We start from the raw sequence: 21,785 nt of genomic DNA, 5'->3' as shown, positions 1-21,785 counted from the left end.
TGCAAGGAGGAAAAAAGAGTAACCATCATCTTTCTTTTCCTTGCCCGTGGGAGGAAAAGCATGAATATATCAGAAATGTGTGTGGGTGGGTCTGTTTCTGGTGAAGAATTTATTGAAGGGAAACTTAGGCAACGGAATTATTTTTGCATCTCATTTGTGAGCTTCCTGGTCATTTCTCTCCCTCTGCTCCGTAACAGCGGTTGCGCTCCCATAAAAGCTCTGTTTGCCAGGCTGCGACCCTATCGATTAACGGCGTCCTTGTTCCAGTGGAGCGCAGCTGATATGGAAGGTCATAGTCACAGCAGGAGCAGCAGTTTCTAAAGCAGAGGGAGGTAGCTCGGCGTGTTAGTCTGAAGTCAGGGAAATCGACCCTGCATTCAGTTTCTAAAGTGCTTAGGGACCGTCTCAAGGAGCGCTTGGAGCGTGGAGGTGAAGACCATGCATTGGACGCTGGACTCAAGCAAAGCTCTGCAGAGACTGCAGCACCAAAGCCGTGTGCTTAAACAACAAGTGCAGCCCCCAGTTGGGCATCGCGGGCACATCTACTCATGCACTTTAGTGCGCAGTAGCCCATTTTACTGTGCATTAAAGCATCATGTAAAAAACACGCAGTTACACTGATGTGCAGTAAAATAGGCTGCTGTGCATTAAGCATCACTTTAAAAACGTGTGCTTTCGGTGCTGCCCGTTAGGGCAGCCTAATGCACATTTATTTAGCACATTGCCTTGGAGGTACTAAATTTAATGCGCATTAGGAAAAGCGCATTAGTGCACATGTAGACGTGCCCCATGTGTGCAGTGGCTGGTGGGGGAGGATGCTCCATATAACAGCACTTCCTGCTCATGCTTCCAAAGAGTCGTCTGGTCACATCTTCTTAGAAAGCACCATGCTTCATTAAACCTCGAGGGTTCCCGTAAGGATACTTAAACACCTCCACTTCACCAAAACTCCTCCAGCTGCTCCTGAAAGAGAGTGCACACAACAGTGTCTTAGTGACCAAACAACGAATAGACACAAGAGGCATTTATACACCTGCTCCGGGAGACGGGGGGTGCTTTAATTAGAGCAGCTCCGAGAGCCACTCTAATTAAAGTGCCCAGACATGACGTGTCAGCATCCCCACACTGAAAAATGGTGGCAGGGGCGTTTGAACTAAACCTCGTCAAACAAGCTTTAATTAAAGCGACCCTGCCTCCATTTTTAAGCTGAGGGATGCTGATTTACGTGATGCTGGAGTCTCCTGGAGCGCGGTAATTACTATTAATTGAGTCTGCTCCGACGTGTTGTATTTACAGAGCATTGGAGCAGCCTCACTGCACATCTACAGGTGCCCAAGAGCATTGTAGGCGGCGTTAGAAATACTTTTAACATGTAAATGAAAGCTTTTGGTAGCAAATTGACTGATATTCTTCAGATGGACTTCTATCCCTGGCAACATGTTTTTATGTTGATGGTTTAACATAACATGTATGCCTCAGCACACGCGTGTAAACACACTTGTCTCCAGGCTTCACACAGAGACAATGTCTCGGGCTCTTCAGTGTGGCCGTGTATGAAGCGTGCATCTTCGCAGCTTGAGAAGAGAAACAAGAGCTTGGTTTCTCTTCCAAACCATGTAGAGCCTTGTCTTAAAGCAAGCTTGTCAGATTGCAGCCCCCGTCGGCAGGGGCGTGCAGAGGGCTGGGTTAGCCCCCGTGGCTGCACCTGGCAGCGGTCAGGCAGCGGAGTTGGGCTCACCTGCGCAGAAGCTACACGGTCAAAAAGAAGGTCAGGAGCTGGAGGAGACAACGAGCAATGGTGATGCGTCCCTGGGAAAGCTGACGGCACGCCCAGGAGACGACAGAGAGCGGCAGGGACTTGCATGTTGGCTTCCTGAGCTAAACGGCTTGGACGGGAGGGTGGGAAGGAGGAGGTTACTGCCCCGAGGGGTGCTTCTCCCCTAATAGACTTTCATAGACGTTAGGGCTGGAAGGGTCCTCGGAAGATCATCGAGCTATCCTTTAGCTACGGCGAATTTCCAACTTAAAGCTGTCGGGTAAAAGCTGAATGTCGACTCCATTGGCGGCGGCGCCTCGAAGTAGTGAGAAATCTTTCCTTTTCAGCTGCATCTCATGGTCTGTAAAGCACACGGGGTTTTATCTCACTCAAGAGCTCTTTTTGCAAGCAAGGCAAGCAGCGATAGCCCTAGCACAGGCACTGAGACCCAGCCCTCGCTGTCGACGCGTCTCTCATTTCTGCATTTGCAGCTGCTGCGTTCCCAGGGCTGCCGTCAACGCCTGTGTTTAAACTGCTTCGTTTCCCAGTGCTCCCCCTCTCAGCCCTAATTAGTTTTACTCAGTTCAAATGTTTGAGGCCTACAGGAGTTCTTGCTCTTAATGAGCATGTTCTGTACGGCTTCAGAAATGACGACTGGGCATGTCTAATAACGACCCCGGTTCTGGAGGTTTCTGGGCCCTTCCAGCTGAGTTGTGAGCTTTGCTCTTGAGACATGTGCAGAGACGTGGAAGATGACAGCAACGGTCGACGTGTCCTCCCGGTCCCTCCCTCGGTCTTTCTGTGGAGCCGGCTGTCCCACGCCGCAGTGTAATGCGTGGTTTGATGACTCCCGAATGCGTTGCTTGGAAGGGCTGCAGCTTTGTGTTCCCATTTGAGATCCTTCATCCTTGAATAAGGGTCTCAGCCCCGGGGCCTTGTGGTGATGGATGGGACGGCCACTGCTGCCCAGCCTGTGTCGGATCAGAGGCGTTTGCGTGGCTGGGCCTTGCCTACGCTACGCCACGGAGGATGCTCAGCCGTAGATCTGTTAGGTCCACGTGCATGTCACTACACCTGAGCCAATGCTGCATGTCCTTGCCCTAATTAGCTGTCAGCTGAATGCAAAGCACCCCGTGGCAAGCTCCTGCAGCACCTCGTGACGCAGTGTGCCACGGCGCGTTAACGGGACGTCGGGGCTGCCCAAAGTGGGTGTTGGCGTCTTTCTCTGCGCCCCGTGTCTCTTCCATTCATGCTGCCTGCCGGGTCGTCGTACCAGCACAGGGTTAGGCAGGACCTCAAGGGACCAAGCCCTGCATGCATGCGGGGATGTTGTTCCTGAACGAGCCCTAGCAAAGGCTAATCCCGCTTCTCTTGCAAGCCTGCAGCGAAGGAAGGGGCTTCTGCCGCTTCTCTGGGCAGGCTGCCGTGCTGCTGCCTTGCTGCTCTGACAGGAAGGAAACTTTTCCTAAGATATAATCTAAATCTGCTTTGCTGCAGGTTAAGGCTATTACCGTGTGTCCGACCCCTGCCGCAGAGAAGAGCTGTTGTTCTCTCTTCTTCACGGCAGCCTTTCCTGGGCTTGAAAACTGCTGTTCTGTCCCCTTTAATCTCCTTTTCTTCAGGCTAAACATGCCTGGCTCTCCCAGCCTTTTCTCATGTGAGCTGCCACAGACTGGGTCAGGCCCTGTGGTCTGTGTCGCACGGCCGCGGAGAGCGGAGGCTGGACGGGAGGGTGACGGGGTCTGGGCAGGGTTTTCCCCTGGCAGCCTCCAGCACTGAAGGTCCGAGAGGGTCTGATCCAGGAGCCGTGCCCCGCGCTCCTGTGCTCAGTAGCTACGGATGCCCCTTTCCTCCAGGCACGTGTCCAGTCCCTTTCCGAATCTGGCTGAACTGTCAGCTTCGTGGCAACGAGTCCCACACTTTAATTACACGCTGGGTGAAAAAGAACTTCCTTTTGTCTGTTGTAAAGCGGTCTTTAATTTAATTTTAGCTTGTCTTCCGGACCTCTTATCCTTGTTGTCACCTACCTCTGGACTCCTTCGCTTTCTTCACATCCTTCTTTAAGTATCGAGCCCAGAAATGCACGTAATGCTCTAGCTGAGACCTAGCGAACGCTGGGTGTGTCTCCATGATCATTAACGCACCATAGTTATTGAGCGTTAAGTTTAGTAGTTGGATAACCAAGTCCTAAATCAGCGTGCATTAACTGCAGTAGTGCCGTCACGTGGCTATTCAGTGATGCTAACCGTGCAGCAGCCTGATAGCACCGCGCAGCAGCTTATTCGCAGGGTGTTGCCCTGCACGCTACCGCGCGGGAGAATTAGGCTACTGCACAATTAGCATCTTCTATAGATGCACCCACTGAGTAAGGTGGCCCCATCGCCTCCCATACCTGATACTCCTCCTCATACTCCTGTTGACGCTGTCCAAAATTGCATTATTTGGTTTGCTGATTCATATCGAGTCTCTGATCCACCAAAACCGCCAGACCGTTCTCAGCAAGGTTACCATTTCTCTCCATCTATATTTAAATGCCTGCAGACCTCAATATTTTTCCCAGGCTGCAACATGGGTCCTGAAGGGCTCCCGAGGTTGACTGAGTCTTTCCTTCGTATGAGCCACGTAATTGTTTTATGCCTGTGCTACGCGATGGGTAGGAACAAGAAGTGGATTTAAAAGATAAGAATATAGTTGCTGCCAGCCAAAAAGGTCTTGTCGAACAAACCTGATTTCATTCATTGAGGAGGTTACACATTTTGTTGATAAAGGGAACTGTATTAATATTATAGACTCAGAGTTTTAAGGCATTGGACTGCATATTTCATGACATCCTAATTAAATTAGCACTAGGAAATATCAATGAAACACGTGTTAACTGGATTAATAACTGGTGAGCTGACTGATCTTCCAAGTCGTTTTCAGCAGGAAATCATCAGCTGGGCATGTTTCTAGTGGGTTTCGTCAGAGATCGATGCTAGGCCTAGCTTAAGTCAACATTTCCTTCCATGATCTGCCTATACATATAAAATCATTGCTAATGCATTTTCAGATGACCAAAGATTGGTGGGTGGTAAATAATGAGGAGAGGGCCATCGTGTATTTTGCACCGAGCGGTCATTACACGGCCGGATTTGGGCTTTGGCTACAACCTAGACCCACAGAGCCACACTCCTCTTTGCTCGCTCTCCTCCTGGTCCCACCAATTTCCAAGCAAGCTAGCATTTCCAGGAGAGATGAAGGCTACTCTCAAGCACGCCAAGCCTGTCTTGAGAAGCAGGTGATGTGGGTTCCCGCTAGGACGAGCGAGGCCTCGAACCCTGGTCTCATGCTTCCCGAGCAAGAAGTGTTTTTATCAGGCCATTGGGCAAAGGGGCGGTGGGATGACCACCATGGCCACAGGGTTGAAAATCCTGTGCGTTTTTACTGACCGCGGGTCTGGGCACTTGCACAATGTGTGTGCACCTGGATCACAACAGAGCACGAGTAGCCATATTAGCCACTTCCAAGCACGGGCAGTAGGACCTGGTTGGCTGTGCAAGTTGTGTTTGCTGTCTTTGACCCTTAAAAGTTGTGTAAGTAGTGTGTAGCTCCACTGAGATGTCGTAGGGTCTGGTCTGGACCTCACAGCTGAATTTGTTTGCTTTACCACGAAGAAGATCGAGAAGAGACTTGACTATAGAGCGTAAGCACTGTAGGAAAATATCAGGTCATAAAGGGCTTTTCTAATCTAAGAGAGAAAGCTGTAGGAATGCTGGAAACTGAAGTTAGATGCATTTAAATTTAGAAATCAGGCACATTTTTAACAGCTGGGGTGATTAAGGATTGGTGCAATCTACCGGGGGGCCAACAAATGATCTGATGGTCTCTCCTGGCCTTAAAATGTATGAGTCTGTGAATGGGGGTGAGTTGCCAAATGGAGCAGGACCTCCGTGGCTTACCGCGTGGCGTTGTGTTCGGCTGTTGTGCCTGACATTGTTCCCTTGCCTTCTCTTCTCCAGTTCCGGTATAAGAGGCGTGTGTACACCCAGAGCCTGCTGGACGACAAGCAGTTCGCCAAGCTCCACACCAAGGTAAGGCCAGAGTCCAGCGCCCAGGAGCTCCGCGGCCCCATAGCGCCGTCCGTACTGCCCAGCGAAGCCATGGTCTCTCGGACATATCCTCCCTGGGCACAGGGGATGTCAGCCAGCACGCCTCCGTACATTGCAGACCCCCCTTCCCTAATCAGACCTCACCTCCCCTCCTCAAAAATGCACTTTGGTTGCCAAAGGCTGAGCTGTTTTGCTGAGCGGCGTGAGCCGCAGGCCCCCCGCAGAAGCGTGGCGTGGTGCCTACAGCGGTAACGTCGCGCCGGCGGCGTGCTCGCTGCGATCGGACGTGCAGCTGGACCGGGTTCAGAGGGAGAGGTCAGGGCCAAGCTTCTCCTGGGATGGTCAGGCTGGGAGGAACACATGATGGGCCCTCTGAAGAGACGCTTTATTCGCTGACACTGATGAATCGCCGCATGCCAGCGCAGCACAATGGCATGCATTGACAAGTCCCCTGTCCCCTTCCCCCAGCCCGAGGCGGCAGGGCTCCTCTTGCTCACCCACAGAGACACTCTTGCACGGCTGTCTCTGGGGCTTTAACCCGTGTGTGCATGCCAGCACGGGATGCTGGTTCCTTTGCTCGCCCTACACCCGCTTTGGTGTGCAAAGCAAAAAGCATACGTGAGCCCTGGTTTCCTGGAAGGGTCGGTGCCTCGGAAAGCCCTGCTTCCCCGGTGGAAGGCGAGCGGGTGTGGACACGCGTGGTGTGCGAGTGCACGGGGATGCCAGTGGGCAAGCAGTCTGGAGGCTTGAATGTTACACGGGGGGAGAAGGTGCTTAAGGGCCAGACTGGGCGTCTGGGGTAGGGAGCTGATAGCGGCACGAGCGTGTGCTTTCAGCCGTGCTCGGTCTGTCTGCGGAGGTAATAGTGCACGACGGCTCAGCAAGAGGTGTGTGTTCCTGCTCCTCCTGGTCCCCAACCGCTTCATTCCCACTACAGACAGGCTAAGAGAGATGCTGTGAGAGAGTGGTGAGGCTTCTGCGAGCTTTCCAGCTTTCCCAGGCTGGGATACCCCTCGTGCCACCAGCCTCCACGGGCTGCGCCCATCCGAGCAGAGGGATTTGGTTATGGCCGTCACGCGTGGGGGCCCTATGCCAGACCCACGCCGCGTGCTGCATGCGTCAGACCCCAGCCGGCGTGCCCCGAGGCAGGACGCTGTTAATGGTTTGCTCGTAACGCGGTCATACGTAGAGGCCCCAGGCAGAATTGGGCCGGTCGTGCTGGGATCGGGGCTCCCGTGCTGATTTAACGAGCAAGCCGGATGAAACCGATGGGCGTGAGAAATGATGGGATGTAAAATGAAGACAAGGGTGCTGGTGGTGGAGTCCCCCAGCCCCCGGGGTTGGCTGGAGGCAGAGCAGGATGGCTCACAGCATCCGAAAGTATTCAAGCGGGTCCGTAAGTGAGGAAGTCAATAGCCGGAGCTCTTCTTCCAGCCAGGAGAGGCGGGGTGTGAGGGGAGAGCGGTGGCTTTTTGGGGGAGCACGGGTGGTGTTTTCCGTCTCTGGGCACAGCACCTAGATGGTTTGGACTTTTCTCTTATCTGTCATCTGGCTTTGACCTCTTTCTCGGCCACCAGCCTCCCCCGAGCACCCCGGGGCCTGGTCTCGTGCCATCGGCGGGCCTGGCCACGGAGCATGCGCTATAAAGCACCGCACAGAGTTGTCTTTGGACACACGCCAGGTGTCCCTGCGTCTCTCTCAGCGCGCGTCGCATTGCCGGGATCCATTCGACCTTCAGCGTTAGGGTTCCCCCGTCCAACACCTGGCACGGTGCTGTGGGGCGGCGCGGGGCTGTCGGGACCGCGGGCGCCGCCGACACGTGCTGCCGGCACAGGGGCAGGAGGGAGTCGTAAAGTCCTGCGTGTCTATAAAGCAGCTGCAGTCAGGTGGGAGGAAGTCACAGCAGATGCACAGCAGAGAGAGAGAAAGTGATCTCCCCAAAGGGCTCGTCCTTCCAGATGGAGCCCGCCGTCCGGGGCAGGGGCAGGGGCAGGCCCTTTCTGTAGCCTCTCGGGGGCTGCAGTAACGCGAAGCAAGGCAGCGAGAGGAGCCGCACGCCGGCAGAGTGCGGGGAATTGCACGGGGACGGGTGGTGTCGACTGAGCTGCAGGACGGCTGGAAAAAGAGCATCCACACAACAGCCGGGAGTGCGGCCGGCGTCCCTCCCCGTGGCAGGGAGCCAGGCCATTACTGCCCAGGGCTTGTGGGCCTTGCAGCTTAGGGGCCATTGCACAGAAAGGAAGGCTGAGGATGGAGGGACGGATGTGGAGGGGCGCTGCGGTGTGGCATGGTGCAGTGCAGGGAGGCAGAGTCCATGCACAGCACTGCCCTCGAGGAGAAATCGCAGTCACTTTTATGCAGACCTTAGTCTCCATTTATAATTTTTAAATATGTATATTACAAAAAAAAAAAAAAAATATATATATATATATATATAAATAAAATAATGTAACATAAAGTGTGTGTGTTTGTAAAGTGTGTGTGTGTAGTGTATCTGTGTGTGTGTATAGTGTGTGTGTATGTAAAGTGTGTGTGTATGTGTAGTGTATCTGTGTGTGTGTGTATGTAAAGTGTGTGTGTTTGTAGTGTATCTGTGTGTGTATGTAAAGTGTGTGTGTGTGTATGTGTGTGTGTGTGTGTGTGTATAAAGTGCATGTGTGTATATAAAGGGGGTGTGTGTGTATAAAGTGTGTGTGTATAAATGTGTGTATGTATAGTGTGCTTGTGTGTATAAAGTGTGTATATGTATATATATATAAAGTGCATGCATGTATATAAAGGGTGTGTGTGTATAAAGTGTGCGCATAGTGTGTGTGTGTATACGTGTGTACATATAGTGTGCGTGTGTGTATAAAGTGTATATGTGTGTGTATATATATATATAAAGTGCATGCGTGTACATAAAGGGTGTGTGTGTATTAATGTGTGTATATATAATGTGTGTGTATAAAGTGCATGTGTGTATGTAAAGTGTGTGTGTATGTGTATAAAGTGTGTGTGTGTGTATACAGTGCATGTGTGTGCATATATATATAAAAGTGTGTGTGTATAAAGTGTGTGGGTATATACATGTGTGTATGTGTATAAAGTGTGTGTATGCGTGACACACACACTAACTTACACACCCAAATATAGACAGGTGTATACGCACACACACACCTTTATGTCGGCTCTTTCTCTCTCCTCGAGAAAGACCTCCTTGGCGCTGTCCCTTGTCGAGTGAAACCCCGCGCCGCTCTCCCCGCCGACTCGTGTGCAGGGGGACGCCAACGCCGACACGTGCGTTGTGCGGATTTGCTGTTGCCTGTCGGCGTGGCAGCCACCGGTGTGTCACACTTGGGCGGTGAGATCAGATGGAGGAAGAAAAACCTGCAGCCATCCAGAAAGACTGTTTCCTGCGAGAGACGGAGAAATGAAGTGGCAGGGAGAGAGGAGGCAGCCGTCTCTCACACACACGCGCACACACACACACACACACATGCACACGCAGTGTCACATCGCATAGCACGCCTGCTGCTCGCTTGGAGAGATGACAGTCCTGCCTGCGAGCCCGCGCTGGTGTAACGTAACCCCCCGGCACAGCTCGCGGCTGTTTTCCTTGGAGGGCGCGCGGCTGTGGAATGTGCGTGTGTGCGAGCCCCGCGGCCGGCGCCGGAGCCGGCGTGGGGATGAGACGGGGACAGACAGAGGAGAGGGGCAGAGTTCAGGGACATGGGCTCCTCTCTAGGAAGAAAGCTGCCCGAGCAGAAAGACAGAAGACAAACTTCAGGGGACGGCAGGTCCAGGCTGAAGAGCAAGGTACCTTCTGCTGCTGTGCCCCTCTCCTTCGCCGGTCCCCTCCGGCAGCACGAGGCGTCTCTCTGGATAGGCGCTGTGGGGGGTGGATGTTGGAGGAGATCCCTCGGGAGTGTAGGATGTGGGTGAGAGCTTGTTTGCGGTTCTGCAAACACCTCGCAGACCGTCTCTGAGACTTAAGCAGAGTACAGAGCTTTTCCGGGTGTGCGTGCGACGGCCGGTGTGCACTGGCTTATGTTTCTAAGCAAGCTGGTGAATGCATTTTTGCTGTTTGGCATTGTGTGTGTGAGCAGACAGCGTCCCTCGGGGAAAACCCGGTGCCCACAGTTGATTTCTCTAGGGTGCCGTGCACAGCGCGTCGGCCTCACAGGGCACTAGTATGAAAGCGGGAGCGACTCTGGGATCTGTGGCGGGGAGGGATCCCGTGGGGCACTGGTGCACAGTGTGTTTCTAGAAATATTTTGGAGTACGATAGGAAATTAGCTTGGGGACGTGTGTGTCTCTTGGGCTGTAGTAAACGAGGGAGGGAATCCAGGGGGGTGGGGTGTAAATTGAGCTCTTTCTCTCTGAATAGCAGCGGGTCCTGTGAATCAGAGTCGCTCTGCCTGTTCCTGATTAAGGAATGTGAAGTCTCCATAAAATAAAACTTCTCTGCAGGATCGTATCACCCGTGCCTGGCCTGACAACGGGGTTTTGTGCCGGTAACTCCAGGGCGCTCTAGCGGGTCCTCCTAATACCGTCACTAGGGAGGGCTTCATTTTGAGCAGGGATTTGTGAATCTCCGCAAGAGTTGAGGGTGCCCCAAACTTGTGAAGATCATCCAAGAGCAACCGTCCACAAAGCACGCATCGGAGGACGGCACGCTTTAAACCGCTGGCAGTTGGCACCACGTATGGCATTATTATCTGCAATAGCTGTGCCGTGTGCTGCCGTCTTCTCCGTCATGCCTCCGGTCCAGCCTTTCTATACGGTTTGCTCCCGTTATTCTGCCTCTGGTGCTGGTGCTGCCGGATCGCAGCATCGCAGACAATGAAGGGCGCTTAGGAGGCGATGTCGAGTCCAAGCCCCTGCTCAAAGCAGGACCAGCCCCATCTACATCCATTTGTCTACCCGGGCCTTAAAAACCTCCAAAGATGGAGACTTCACAACCTCTCTAGGTGGCCCGTGCCAGTGCTTCAGCACCCTCCTCGTGAGAGAGTTTTTCCTGCTATCCACCCTCAACCTCCGTTGCTAAATATCTACCCTAGATACGTCCAGATCTTGCGGGGTGCATTGCGGTGCTACAAGGCATCTCAGGAGATGATCCGTGGTTTGCTTCTCTCGACAAACACATGGCCGGTTGCGTGGAGGCCCCATGATTTCATGAGAAAGTTGCATCTGCCGAGACCGCTCTCAATCTGTTCAGGCTCCGCCGCATGTGCCATGTGTCGTTGGAGCCGGATGCTAACTCCTCACCGGGGGTACTTCCTCGCCGGCTCCATTCAGCAGCGTCGCCGCCTGGTTTCCCCAATCTTTTTGCCAGCGGGTCGTCCTGGCTGAGTCTGGTGATGCGGTCAATGGCACGGGAGAGGACAAATAGCTATTCCTTGATGGGAGACGATGGCGGGTTGATGTCCATATAGCGAGCGGCAGTCTGACTCTCGTCCAGACACTGGACAGACACAGCTGAGCAGAGGACAAGAGATGGAGGCTGACAGACTGCGGGCTGTAAAGAAACAACGAGATAACACAGGTCAGCTTGACAGGCAGTCGTCACCACGTATTGTGAGGGACCCTACAGGCATCCGAGTGTTGAAGGAGGATATTGATAATACCGGCTTTGCGGATGCTCGCGGGAAGCGGAGAGGTGCGCGTTTGGAGAGGTGGGAGCCATCCTCACAGTCCGGGAGCAGGGGTAACGGGTCGGGACAGGCTGGAGGCGCCTTGGGAGGAAGAGAAGCACGTGTTTGCAGTCGCGGGGAGGTGTCCGTGGAGGGATGCAACAGGAGAGGTGACGTGGGCAAGGCAGCGATCCGTGAGCAGTGTCCTGAGCCGGAAGAGACTGGCATTTCTGCAAGCCAAAGGGAAGGGCATGGCCTGAATGGAGGTGCGGGATAAAGAAAGTTTTACCTGTGTGACCAGACAGAAAATCTGTGTCGTCTTTGGTGGTTTTCTCCACCAGCATCAACTCCAAGTATAGCTTGTGAAGCCTCTCTCCTAGGAAAAGAAATGTAATCATAGAAAATTCAGGTTGGAAGGGAGCTCAGCAGGTCGCATCTAGTCCCACCCATGCAGGACCAGCCCCAACTACAGCATCCCAGCCAGGGCTTTGTCCAGCCCGGTCTTCAACACCTCCAAGGAGGGTGGGGTGCCCCGAAGTCGACTGCAGGGAAGTGGGCAGCTCTTCTTGAGTTGGGACAGCAGACAACGTCCTCGGGTCACGAGGCCTCTGCTGCTCCTGGCCGCAGCTCCAGACTCGGCCCCTCCTGTCCAGCCCTCCCTCTTCAGTCTCTCTCTCACGGGGGCTCCTTGTCCCTCCCGGGGCCCAGGGACACCAGGGCATCTCCAGGCAATGGGGCTCGAGCTCAGGAGTGCTCCAGCCGGTGGTCATTTGAAATTAGTCCGCTGCATTTTGGACGGCCCGTTCTCTCGTAACGGAGGCACTTCGTGCAGAGCGGCACCTTTGCTGCCCGGTGAAATGAATCCATTCTTTCGCAGCACGTCCAAAAGTTGGGGAAATGGAGGTGCGCGGCATTGTTGTAAAAAAACAAGACAACAAAACCCTGCATGTTGAACCCAGAAATATCACAGTATGTTAGAATCACAAAATTACAGACAACGAGGGCTGGAAGGGAGCTCAGGAGGTCACATCCAGTCCAACCCCTGCTCCAAGCAGGACCAGCCCCAACCACATCATCCCAGCCAAGGCATTGTCTACCTGGGGCTTCAACACCTCCAACGATGGAGACTCCACCACCTCTCTGGGGAGCCTGTCCCAGTGCTTCACCACCCTCTGAGTGAGAAAGTTTTTCCTAATATCCAACCTCAACTTCCCTTGCTGCAGCTTGAGCCCATTGCTCCTTGTCCTGTCATCTGCCCCCACTGAGACCAGCCCAGCCCCATCCTCTGTGCAGCCCCCTTGCAGGGAGGTGAAGGCTGCTATTCAATCCCCCTCGGTCTTCTCTTCTCCAAACTAAATCAGCCCAGTTTCCTCAGCCTGTCTGCACCAGACCTGTCCTCCAGCCCCACAACCATTTTCATTGCTCTCTCTAATGTGTCCACATCCTTTCTGTAGTGGGGGCCACGATCTGTGGTCACAGTCAGATGTTGCCAGAGTCTGTTGCGGCATCCACCCTCCATCGGTTTACAGATAATGGGTAGGTGGGTAGCAGGTAGCATCTGCCCGGGTAGGCTCTGGTGCTGAGCTCGCTGGCCCTGTGGGGGACTGTCCTGCCGGCCTTGACCATGCTGCAGCACGTGCTCCCCTGTGAGCCCGCTGTCCTTCCCTCCCGTTGCATGGTTTGAGTCTCAGGGGTGCTAGCAGGAAACTGCGCCTTTGCACGGGAGAGCACAGAGACCCTTGGGGTTGCAGAATAAGGAAAGAGGAGCGATGGATCCTTGCATGGAGCAACTTGGTTGCAGTCTGGTCCCATCCCTGTTTCTGACTCTGCTTTTCTCATGGTGGCAGCAGGATGTCTCCTAAGGCAGAAAGATCTTCCTAGTACTGTCATGTGTCGTTCTGTTTCTCAGGCAGGCTGTTGCGATGCTGTTTGGGTTGTATAGGACTTCGCCTGTGCGACAGGACAGATTGGTGACATGTGGTGTTGCTGTAGCTAGAGATAAGTCAGTACTTTTGTTTTCAAACCTGCTTTCTGCCTGTGCACAAGTTTTCGATGATTGATCTGCTTGGGCTGCGGTGTCTGATGACTCATGGTTGCCACCTTTTTTGCAGATTTGTCACGAGTCCAGTGGTGCTTGCTGCTGTTAAGCGCTAGCTCCCAGATTCATGTGATGATGTGAGAGGTTGAAAGTTTCTGTGCTCTCCCGTTCCAAAAAAAGACTTGAAAATATGTCTTAGGTGCCCAAGTGAGAGAGCTTCAGTGAACACAATCCATCCTTTTTTTATTTTAAGTCAATCTTGGGTTGGATTCATTAGTGGTGGGGTGGGGGGGAGAGGGCTGCGACTAGCGTCTTTGGAAAGTTCGGTGTTGGTAAGACAGACGTGTCTGAGTTATCCGCATGCCATGCAGGAACCTCTGTGCATCCAGAGACTTGCACGTGGTTGAGAGGATTTCCACCCACCGGTTCTGGGATTTGGGGTACCTGGGAGGGTCTGGCCACATCGGGCACTTGTTGCAGCAAGGGGGTGACACGATATCTCCTTATAATGTTTCGAGCTGCTGTTTCTGAAGATCCCTTTCTTAGAAAGCCTGACCTCCTACTTGTCCGAGGAGCTGATTGCCCTACTCACCCAGACAGGGGAGGGAGAGATAGGAGCCTTCAAGAGAGTTTGCTGTGGTGTCCCCTGGTCCAGAGTCCCCTGTGCTCTCCTGCAGGCCTAGCAGCCCTTGTTGTTGTCCGCGTCCCCGCAGCACCCCTCAAACTGGTAATGCAGATGGCTCAGGAGGGACTGGACAATGACCTCTACGTCCTTTTGGGGGCACGGATTCAGTCTTTAGCATCAAGCACAAGCATCAAACAAAACAATCCCCCTGCCCACGCCAAGCTACCGCACCCAGGCTCCCTTCTTGCACCCCTGCCGCAAATCCCTCCCGATTCAGGGTCTGTCTCCCTCCCTGTAGGGAGAGATGTGGTTTAGTTTGCAGTGTTGCAAACTCATTTAAAACCCCCACAACTTTTGCATGTTACAGTATGATGCCATTCAGGCACACAAAGGCAAATTTTCGTCACGTGTACATGGGAGCAGCGTGGTGTGTACAAGCGCCCCTAGGGAACATCTGGCTGCCTTCCTGCCGGACCTGCTACATGAGCAGGGCTAGCTGACCATGGGCCCCTGCAGGGTCCATACAGGGCAGGCCACCCTGCCGTAACCCGCCGGGTTGGTCCAGCGGGCAGTACTAAGAAGAAGCGATCCCTGCCCTGAACGATTTGCATTTCATTTAACAGAAGAATCATTGGGTTCATGTAAGAAGGCAGTGGAGGATGTTGGGGAGGGAGATCGGGGGGAACAGCATCACCAGCTCACGAAAGGGGGATGCTATGGTGGAAAATGTGGGGCGGGAGAGTCAAGGTAGCCGAGCTGGCGACTGAACTGGGTCGCCAGTCTGATGGCTGTAAATGAATTCGGGTGGTCAGGGCCTTCTGCACTGTGCTGAGGTTTAAAGGAGCGATGCGCAGACGTCTGGGGACCGGTGCTAACCTTGGAGGAAAGCTGCCCACACCATTGCCTGCAGCACTGCTCCTCCCAGCACCGCGCCAGGGCAATGCCGCTGCCTATTTAAAAGGGATGTTCAGAGCCTCTGGGCCCAGAGCGGCTCAAACGATGTGGCTGCAGGAATGCGAACCGTTCGCATTTGAAAGGTATTCAGCAAATCGTTCCCCCGGCCTCCAGAGACGGCAGTTTAAACCCTCTTTTTGTGCATAAGAAAATTGATTATCTGACGCCTCGTGGTAGGAATCAATGAAATGTCCGTTTGTTGCCATCTAATAGCCCGTGTAGAAACCTGTCAGATCGCTGGCGTTAGAGGAAAGCTCGGCGTCTCCAGCCGCCTCTCGTTCATAAGGGGAAATGGGATCAAATGGCACCCGCTCAGCTCTTGGAAGCTCAGGGTTTCTATCTTGGCGGCTGCCAGCAGTTGAAGTTAATCATACCCGCCCAGAAAGAAATGAGCGGAGTTTTCCTTCCAAAATATCTTGTAGACCTCAGGGAGGCTTTGAAGCAGACACCTCCAAATGGGCCCTGTGTGACGGGGATCGTTTGTCCTCCCACACTTGAAGTATGGCAGAGTGGGGCTCTGCACCAGGCTGCTGGGATCAATAGCAAGTGAAAGTTGGACTCGTTTCGCTACAAGAAGAATATCTCGTTCATTTTCTTTCATCTCGATGCAAGGGAGAGGAGCTCTGCTCCCTCACACCAGCTTCCTCTCAATGAGCTTTTTTTCTGGAGGCTGTTGATTTTTCTTGCAATTTCTTGCTAATGGAGGATAATGGACTGCAACACAATGGGCTGCCAGCTGGACAGCTGTGCGCTAAACACCCCCACCCCCTCCGCAAGCACATTCCTCATGATTAACCTCATTCCCACTTCTGTAAACACGCCTCAGACTTCCCGAGCAAAGTCGTCTGCTGACACGGAGCATTTTGGGTAATGAGATGCGGATCAGACCGAAGCGCCGGAGACCAGACTTCACAGCTGTGTGCGGAGGAACTGGAGCGACAGGTTTGCAATGACATCAGGCCTCCGTGGCAGGGGCCGTGGGCACTCACCTCTGCAGATCCCAGCCTTGCACGTAATGCAATAATCCTAAAATCCCTGGAGATAGGAAACCCTTGCTGGCAGGGGTGGATCCAGGCAGGGTGCAGTCACAGGAGCAGTAGCCGGGTACCTTTTCTAAGTCCCCGAAGCAGGCAAGACTCACTCCAGGCTGCGCGGGGAGGGAGCTGGGCTCAGCCCGGGACAGCGGCAGTCGAAGGGATCACGTCACCCCGCCTGGATCCACCCCTGCCCGTAATGTTTTACCATCTCCAGGGATTCAGGGTTTATTCCTTATTTGCAAGGCCGGGCTTTGCGGACGCACGGTTTCAGTGCGGTTGGTGTTTTAAGCCATGTTAGGCCACATTTGTTTGAGTAGCAAAAAAGCAATTTGCAACCTCAGTTTGGGATTCACAGCCCCGACTCTTCAAATGTCATTCCTTGTTTGCTACCTCCCCGGGTGCAGTTGGTCTCTTGGATTAGGGAGAATAAAGGTGCAGAGGTAACCACGGCCCAGTAAGAGCAAACGTCAGTGTCTTTTGCTGTGGGGTGCCCTGGCCCCAGGGATGACCTACAGCCAGTTGACAGCCGCCTGGAACGATTTAAATCAAAGTGATTAAATTCCCCAATTTTAATCATGATTTAAATCAGCAAACAGACCTTCATTTAAATAATTGATTTTAAACTTATTTAATATTTGTGCTTCCGTTTTTCCCCCAAGAAGAGCTGATTGTTGCTGGCTGCTAGAACCATTTGAACGTGCTGATTTGCAATTCAATGTCTCTTTTCCACTACGGGCACGATTCCAAGAGGAATTTGCATGCACTGTTTTATTTGTGCATTCATTACCTTTGCGCCTGCCCCGTCCAAAGGGCTCCATTCCCATTCCAGCGAGGATTTATGCACCTTTGTGACACGTGCTGTTCATCAAAGTGCCGTTGATGCGGATGCGAAGGCCAGGGCACTTCGGTGCGTATCTGCGCCTTCCAGCACTTAGGCACGAAAGCTGCTTAGTGCAGCAGGGGCCGGCAAAAGCCCGAGGGGGCCGTAACTGAGCCCCTTGCATGGTTGCACGTGGCCTTGCAGTTGGACAGCCCTGGGGTACCGTGAGCCAAGCAGGCTGGAAAGTGATCAGAAAGCGCAGGGCCCGTGCCTGGCCCATATTTCCAGGGGAGCTCAGCCCAGCCACCCGTGCCATGTCGTGGCCCTCATGAGCCCGCTGTGTCCAGCACGCTTAGCCATCACCCTCGTGGCAGCATGCACGCAAGCGCTCTCACGGCTTGCGGCTCACCACCGGCTTTCCGGGCAATGCTGTGAACTCCAGTTTGGGCAGCAGGTTTAAGGGAGGTGCAGGCCCTTCTCTGCTGCAGAGAAGTTTAATTTCAATCCCATTGACCAGGCTTTTCTTCTCCCCTAGCCTGGTTTTGCAGTTGGGTTGGTAAGGGAAAATGTGCTGTCTAAGACGAGGCACGTGTCCTTGCACTTCCAGCGTGAGCATCTCCTCAGAGCAGCCTGTGCCGGCTGCGTTGCTCCTGCAGGTTAGCAGCGTGCGGGAAGTGTCTGAAGACCATAAAATCACAGACAACGAGGGCTGGGAGGGAGCTCAGGAGGTCACATCTGGTCCAACCTCCTGCTCAAACCAGGACCAGCCCCAACTACATCACCCCAGCCAAGGCTTTGTCTAACCAGGTCTTGAAAACCTTGAGAGTCCTCCACTCTCTGAGTAACCTGTTCCTATATTTCACTGCCCTCCTGGTGAGAAAATTCTTCCTAATATCTAACCTCAACTTCCCTTGCTGCAGCCTGAGCCCATTGCTCCTTGTCCTGTCGTCTGCCCCACTGAGACCAGCCCAGCTCCATCCTCTTTGCAGCCCCCCTGCAGGGAGTTGAAAGCTGCTATTCATTCCCCTCGGTCTTCTCTTCTGCAGACTCAATCAGCCCAGCTCCCTCCTCCTCTCCTCACCAGTCCTGTCCCCCAGCCCCCAAACCATTTTCATTTCTCTCTGCTGGACTCGCCAATTTATCCACATCCTCTCTGTAGTGCGGGGCCCACAGCTGGACACAGCACTCCAGATGTGGCCTCCCCAGTGCTGAAGAGAGGGGAAGAATCACTGCCCTCGATCTGCTGGCAACGCTCCTACCGATGCAGCCCAGGATGCCATTACCCTTCTTGGCACAAGGGCTCACTGCTGGATCCTGGTCAGCTTCTTGTCCCCCGTCCCCCCAGGTCCTTGTCTGCAGAGCTGCTGCCCAGCCCATCACCCCAGCCTGCACCGGCGCAGGGGATCGCTCCCTCCTCAGCGCAGGACTTGGCATTTGTCCTTGTTGAACCTCAGGAGATTTCTTTCACCTCAGTCCTCCAATTTTTCTAGGTCACTCTCAATCCTAGCCCTACCCTCCAGCGTATCTGTTACTCCCCCCAGCTTGGTGTCATCTGCAGACTTGCTGAGGGTGCATCCATCCCATCTTCCAGCTCCTTGATGAAGACTTTGAACAAAACTGGCCCCAGGACCGACCCCTGGGCACTGCACTTGATACTGGCTGCCAGTTAGACATCGAGCCTTTGATTACTACTCTCTGAGCCCAATACTCCAGACAATTTTCTATCCACCGTACAGTCCATTCATCCAGACCATACCTCCTTAGCTTGTCTGCGAGAATGCCATGGGAAACCATATGAAAAGCCTTGCTAAAGTTGAGGTCTATCACATCCACTGCTCCCCCCGCATCCAGAGCCCGTCATCTCGTCATAGAAGACATCAGGTTGGTCAGGCATGACTTGCCCTGGGTGGGTCCCTGCTCACTGTCCCTAATCACCTCCTCCTCCTCCTCCTCCTCCTCCAGGTGCTTGGAAGTGGGTTCCTGCAGGATCTGCTGCATGATTTTTCCAGGGACCGAGGTGAGGCTGACTGGTCTGTCGTTCCCCGGATCCTCCTTTTTCCCTTTCTTAATATGAGTATGATGTTTGCTCTTCTCCACTCATCCGGGACCTCTCCTGATCACCATGCGTGTTCAAATGTCTTCAGGGGTGCAGCTGAAGAGACACGAGCATTTGAGAAGCATCATGCAGTCTGTGAGCAGACAGAGGCGTACGGCTCCCAGCCTGAGTAATGAAACTGCATCTCTCTCACCAGGAGATGGTTTATAACTTCTAAAACATTCATTTATTATATATGAGTGTGTTTGTGTGATATATAATGTAATTGGTTTTTTGCAAGTGATAACTCCCCTATGGCCCCTGTTTTTTTCCCATGGCGGTGTAGGAATTCATGAAAAAAGTGTAAGTACATTAAAAATAGGAAAAGACAAGAGACGTTTGTGAGGAGACAGGGAAAAAAGGGTGATGACAACTTTTGTCAGTTGGTGAACAGAGAGAGCTCTGCGGCTCTGCTTTGCTGCCGTTAATTGGGGCATTTGGACCCCATGGCCTTAATTGGGGCTTAGCACAGGCCCACCAGAAGTGAGCGTGTGTGCTCCTGGTTGTTTCTGGGGGTTGGTGCTGCAGATTCCCAATCTGTCGGCAGCACAGAGGTCAAGGCTTCAGGGTGCTGCATGTATACTGCCAGTGCCAGGAGAGGGGTGGGGGCCCGGGGTCCCCCTCTTCCCCCGTGCGTATTCAGCTGGGGGGGAGGAAGCCCTGCCAGAAGCGTGCACGGTGTCTCCTTTCCAGCGGTGGGAGCGCGTGCTACAGGTTAAGTGGGGCGACACACAGCCCCCCACGTGCCGACCCGCTGTTTGCAATCTGAGACTAATGTTGGCACTCACTGCCGATCAGGATCAGCGTTGCCGGCACATCGAGGGCAGCGATTCTTCCCCTCTATTCAGCACCGGGGAGGCCACATCTGGAGTCCTGTGTCCAGCTGTGGGCCCCACTACAGAGAGGATGTAGATAAATTGGAGAGAGTCCAGTGGAAGGAAACAACAAGGGTTGTGGGGCCGGGGGACAGGACTGATGAGGAGAGGCTGAGGGAAGTGGGCTGATTGAGTCTGCAGAAGAGAAGACGGAGGGGGATTGAATAGCAGCCTTCACCTCCCTGCAGGGGGGCTGCAAAGAGGATGGAGCTGGGCTGGTCTCAGTGGGGGCAGATGACAGAACAAGGAGCAATGGGCTCAAGCTGCAGCAAGGCAAGTTGAGGTTGGATATTAGGAAAAAACTGTCTCCCGAGGAGGGTGGTGACGCACTGGGACAGGCTGCCCAGAGAGGTGGTGCAGTCTCCATCGTTGGAGGTGTTGAAGACCCGGGTAGACAAAGCCTCATCTGGGATGATGTAGCTGGGACTGGTCCTGCTTGGCGCAGGGGGTCGGACTAGATGTGACCTCCTGACATACCCTAATTTTCTATGACACGCTGCGACCAAATGCCGTTTCATCCATTAGGTGTCTGTTGGGGTGCCTAAAAAGCTGTTGATGCCGCACGCTTTCATTTTAGGCTGGAGACTAGCGTCACAGAAGCAGGCTGGGAGGAGGATCTGTTTACTTTCTGTAGTGATGGTTTGTCAGGGACTTGAGCGAGGTGGACGAGGGTTGCACTTGGCTGATGCTCCGTAGGCAGCGTACACACGGCCGTATGCCGTACACATTCATTTAGGCACTAATATAGCTTAATATTTAGAGTCTTTTTTCATTTTGGGGAATTCAGTGCCTAGCCTGCTTAGGCACTTCTGCAAGTCCCATTAGGTGCCTCTATGCATTAACTACCTTCAATGCACTTAGTATTACCGGTAGTAGCTCTCATATTCTCCCACCTGGTTTTTATTAATAGAATGGATGAGAAAAAATGACTTTTCCTGCTTTCCAAATCCCTTCTGGTTTCTCAACTTTTAATAAAGTAGCCTAAGTGTGAACATATTCCCTCTGCACTTCCTAGCTAAATTGAAACCAAACGTAACTAATGAAAAAGCTACCTTGCACAAGAGAAACCGAATGCACTGGCAGGGAACAATGAAAATATGGTAATATTTTTGCTCTTTGAAGGGACTGAAAATAACATTGATAAATCTTAAGGTAGCACATCACCTGATTACACGTTTGCAATGTTTGAGCTGCCTTCAAAAAATAAAGATGATTTTCCTCTGATTCTGTAGGTAATTAAAAAAAAACACCCTTTAAGTTAACATTGGTGGGTAGCTCATTGATGCAACATGTGTTTTACATTTATTAAATGATTAGAGCAAGATTTTATCTTAACATAGATTGTATATCATTTCACAGTGAATTTTAAGCAAGTTTACTTTTAAAAGGAAAAATATTTTAAGCTGCGAAGTATGGTTTAAATAGAAAAGTCCACATTTTTTCGCAACCAAAGATTTGCTTTTTATCCACCCTTCTTTTGACGGTCGTGAGTTCGGGGTTTTATCGAGTGAGTTCGGGTTCCAGGACACTAGACCAGTGTGAATGAGACAGGGTCTCCTTGCAAGCTGCCTTTTCCCTTTCCATGTAGGGGGAGGCAAGACGGAAACAAGCCGCTGAAACGTGACTGCAATTCAGGCAAAGGTGTGAACACACCAATCTTGCACTGGTTTAACTGAGATTAGGGTTGTAACCTGTTTAGCCAAACCTGCGTACTTGCATGTGCGGGCATGGATCCTCATTGAAATCTGGCCCATATCGGCCTAGCTTGCACCAGTGTCTATGCAAAAAGTTGTACCAGTTTGGCTAAACCAGTTTCAAACTCCACTTTCAGCTCAGTCGGTGCCATTTTCCAAGCAGGCCATGTCTGTGTCCTATACAATCA

The 21,785-nt window shown here is 52.8% G+C and overlaps 1 protein-coding gene and 1 long non-coding RNA gene across 5 annotated transcripts in view; one reads left to right on the top strand and one right to left on the bottom strand.

Annotated features, from left to right (window-relative positions):
• Positions 1–21,785, top strand: part of SHANK3 (SH3 and multiple ankyrin repeat domains 3) — a 534,820-nt gene that overhangs the window by 52,527 nt on the left and 460,508 nt on the right. For 3 of the 4 annotated variants that reach the window (XM_059725576.1, XM_059725575.1, XM_059725578.1), the window contains exon 4: positions 5,755–5,826. In XM_059725576.1, coding sequence (XP_059581559.1) covers positions 5,755–5,826 — 72 coding nt within the window. Of the gene's footprint in view, positions 1–5,754; positions 5,827–9,393; positions 9,643–21,785 lie in introns of those variants that run through there. The other variant, XM_059725577.1, reaches the window with a different exon arrangement.
• On the bottom strand, positions 75–9,910 carry LOC109285731 (uncharacterized). The gene is made up of 3 exons (XR_002093564.2): positions 9,647–9,910; positions 9,004–9,239; positions 75–963 (listed from the first exon to the last, which is right to left on the bottom strand). It is a non-coding gene; the product is annotated as an uncharacterized LOC109285731 (long non-coding RNA).

The sequence above is a fragment of the Alligator mississippiensis genome, chromosome 4, assembly GCF_030867095.1.
Source record: "Alligator mississippiensis isolate rAllMis1 chromosome 4, rAllMis1, whole genome shotgun sequence".
NCBI lineage: Eukaryota > Metazoa > Chordata > Crocodylia > Alligatoridae > Alligator > Alligator mississippiensis.
This window is presented reverse-complemented; position numbering and strand designations above follow the sequence as displayed.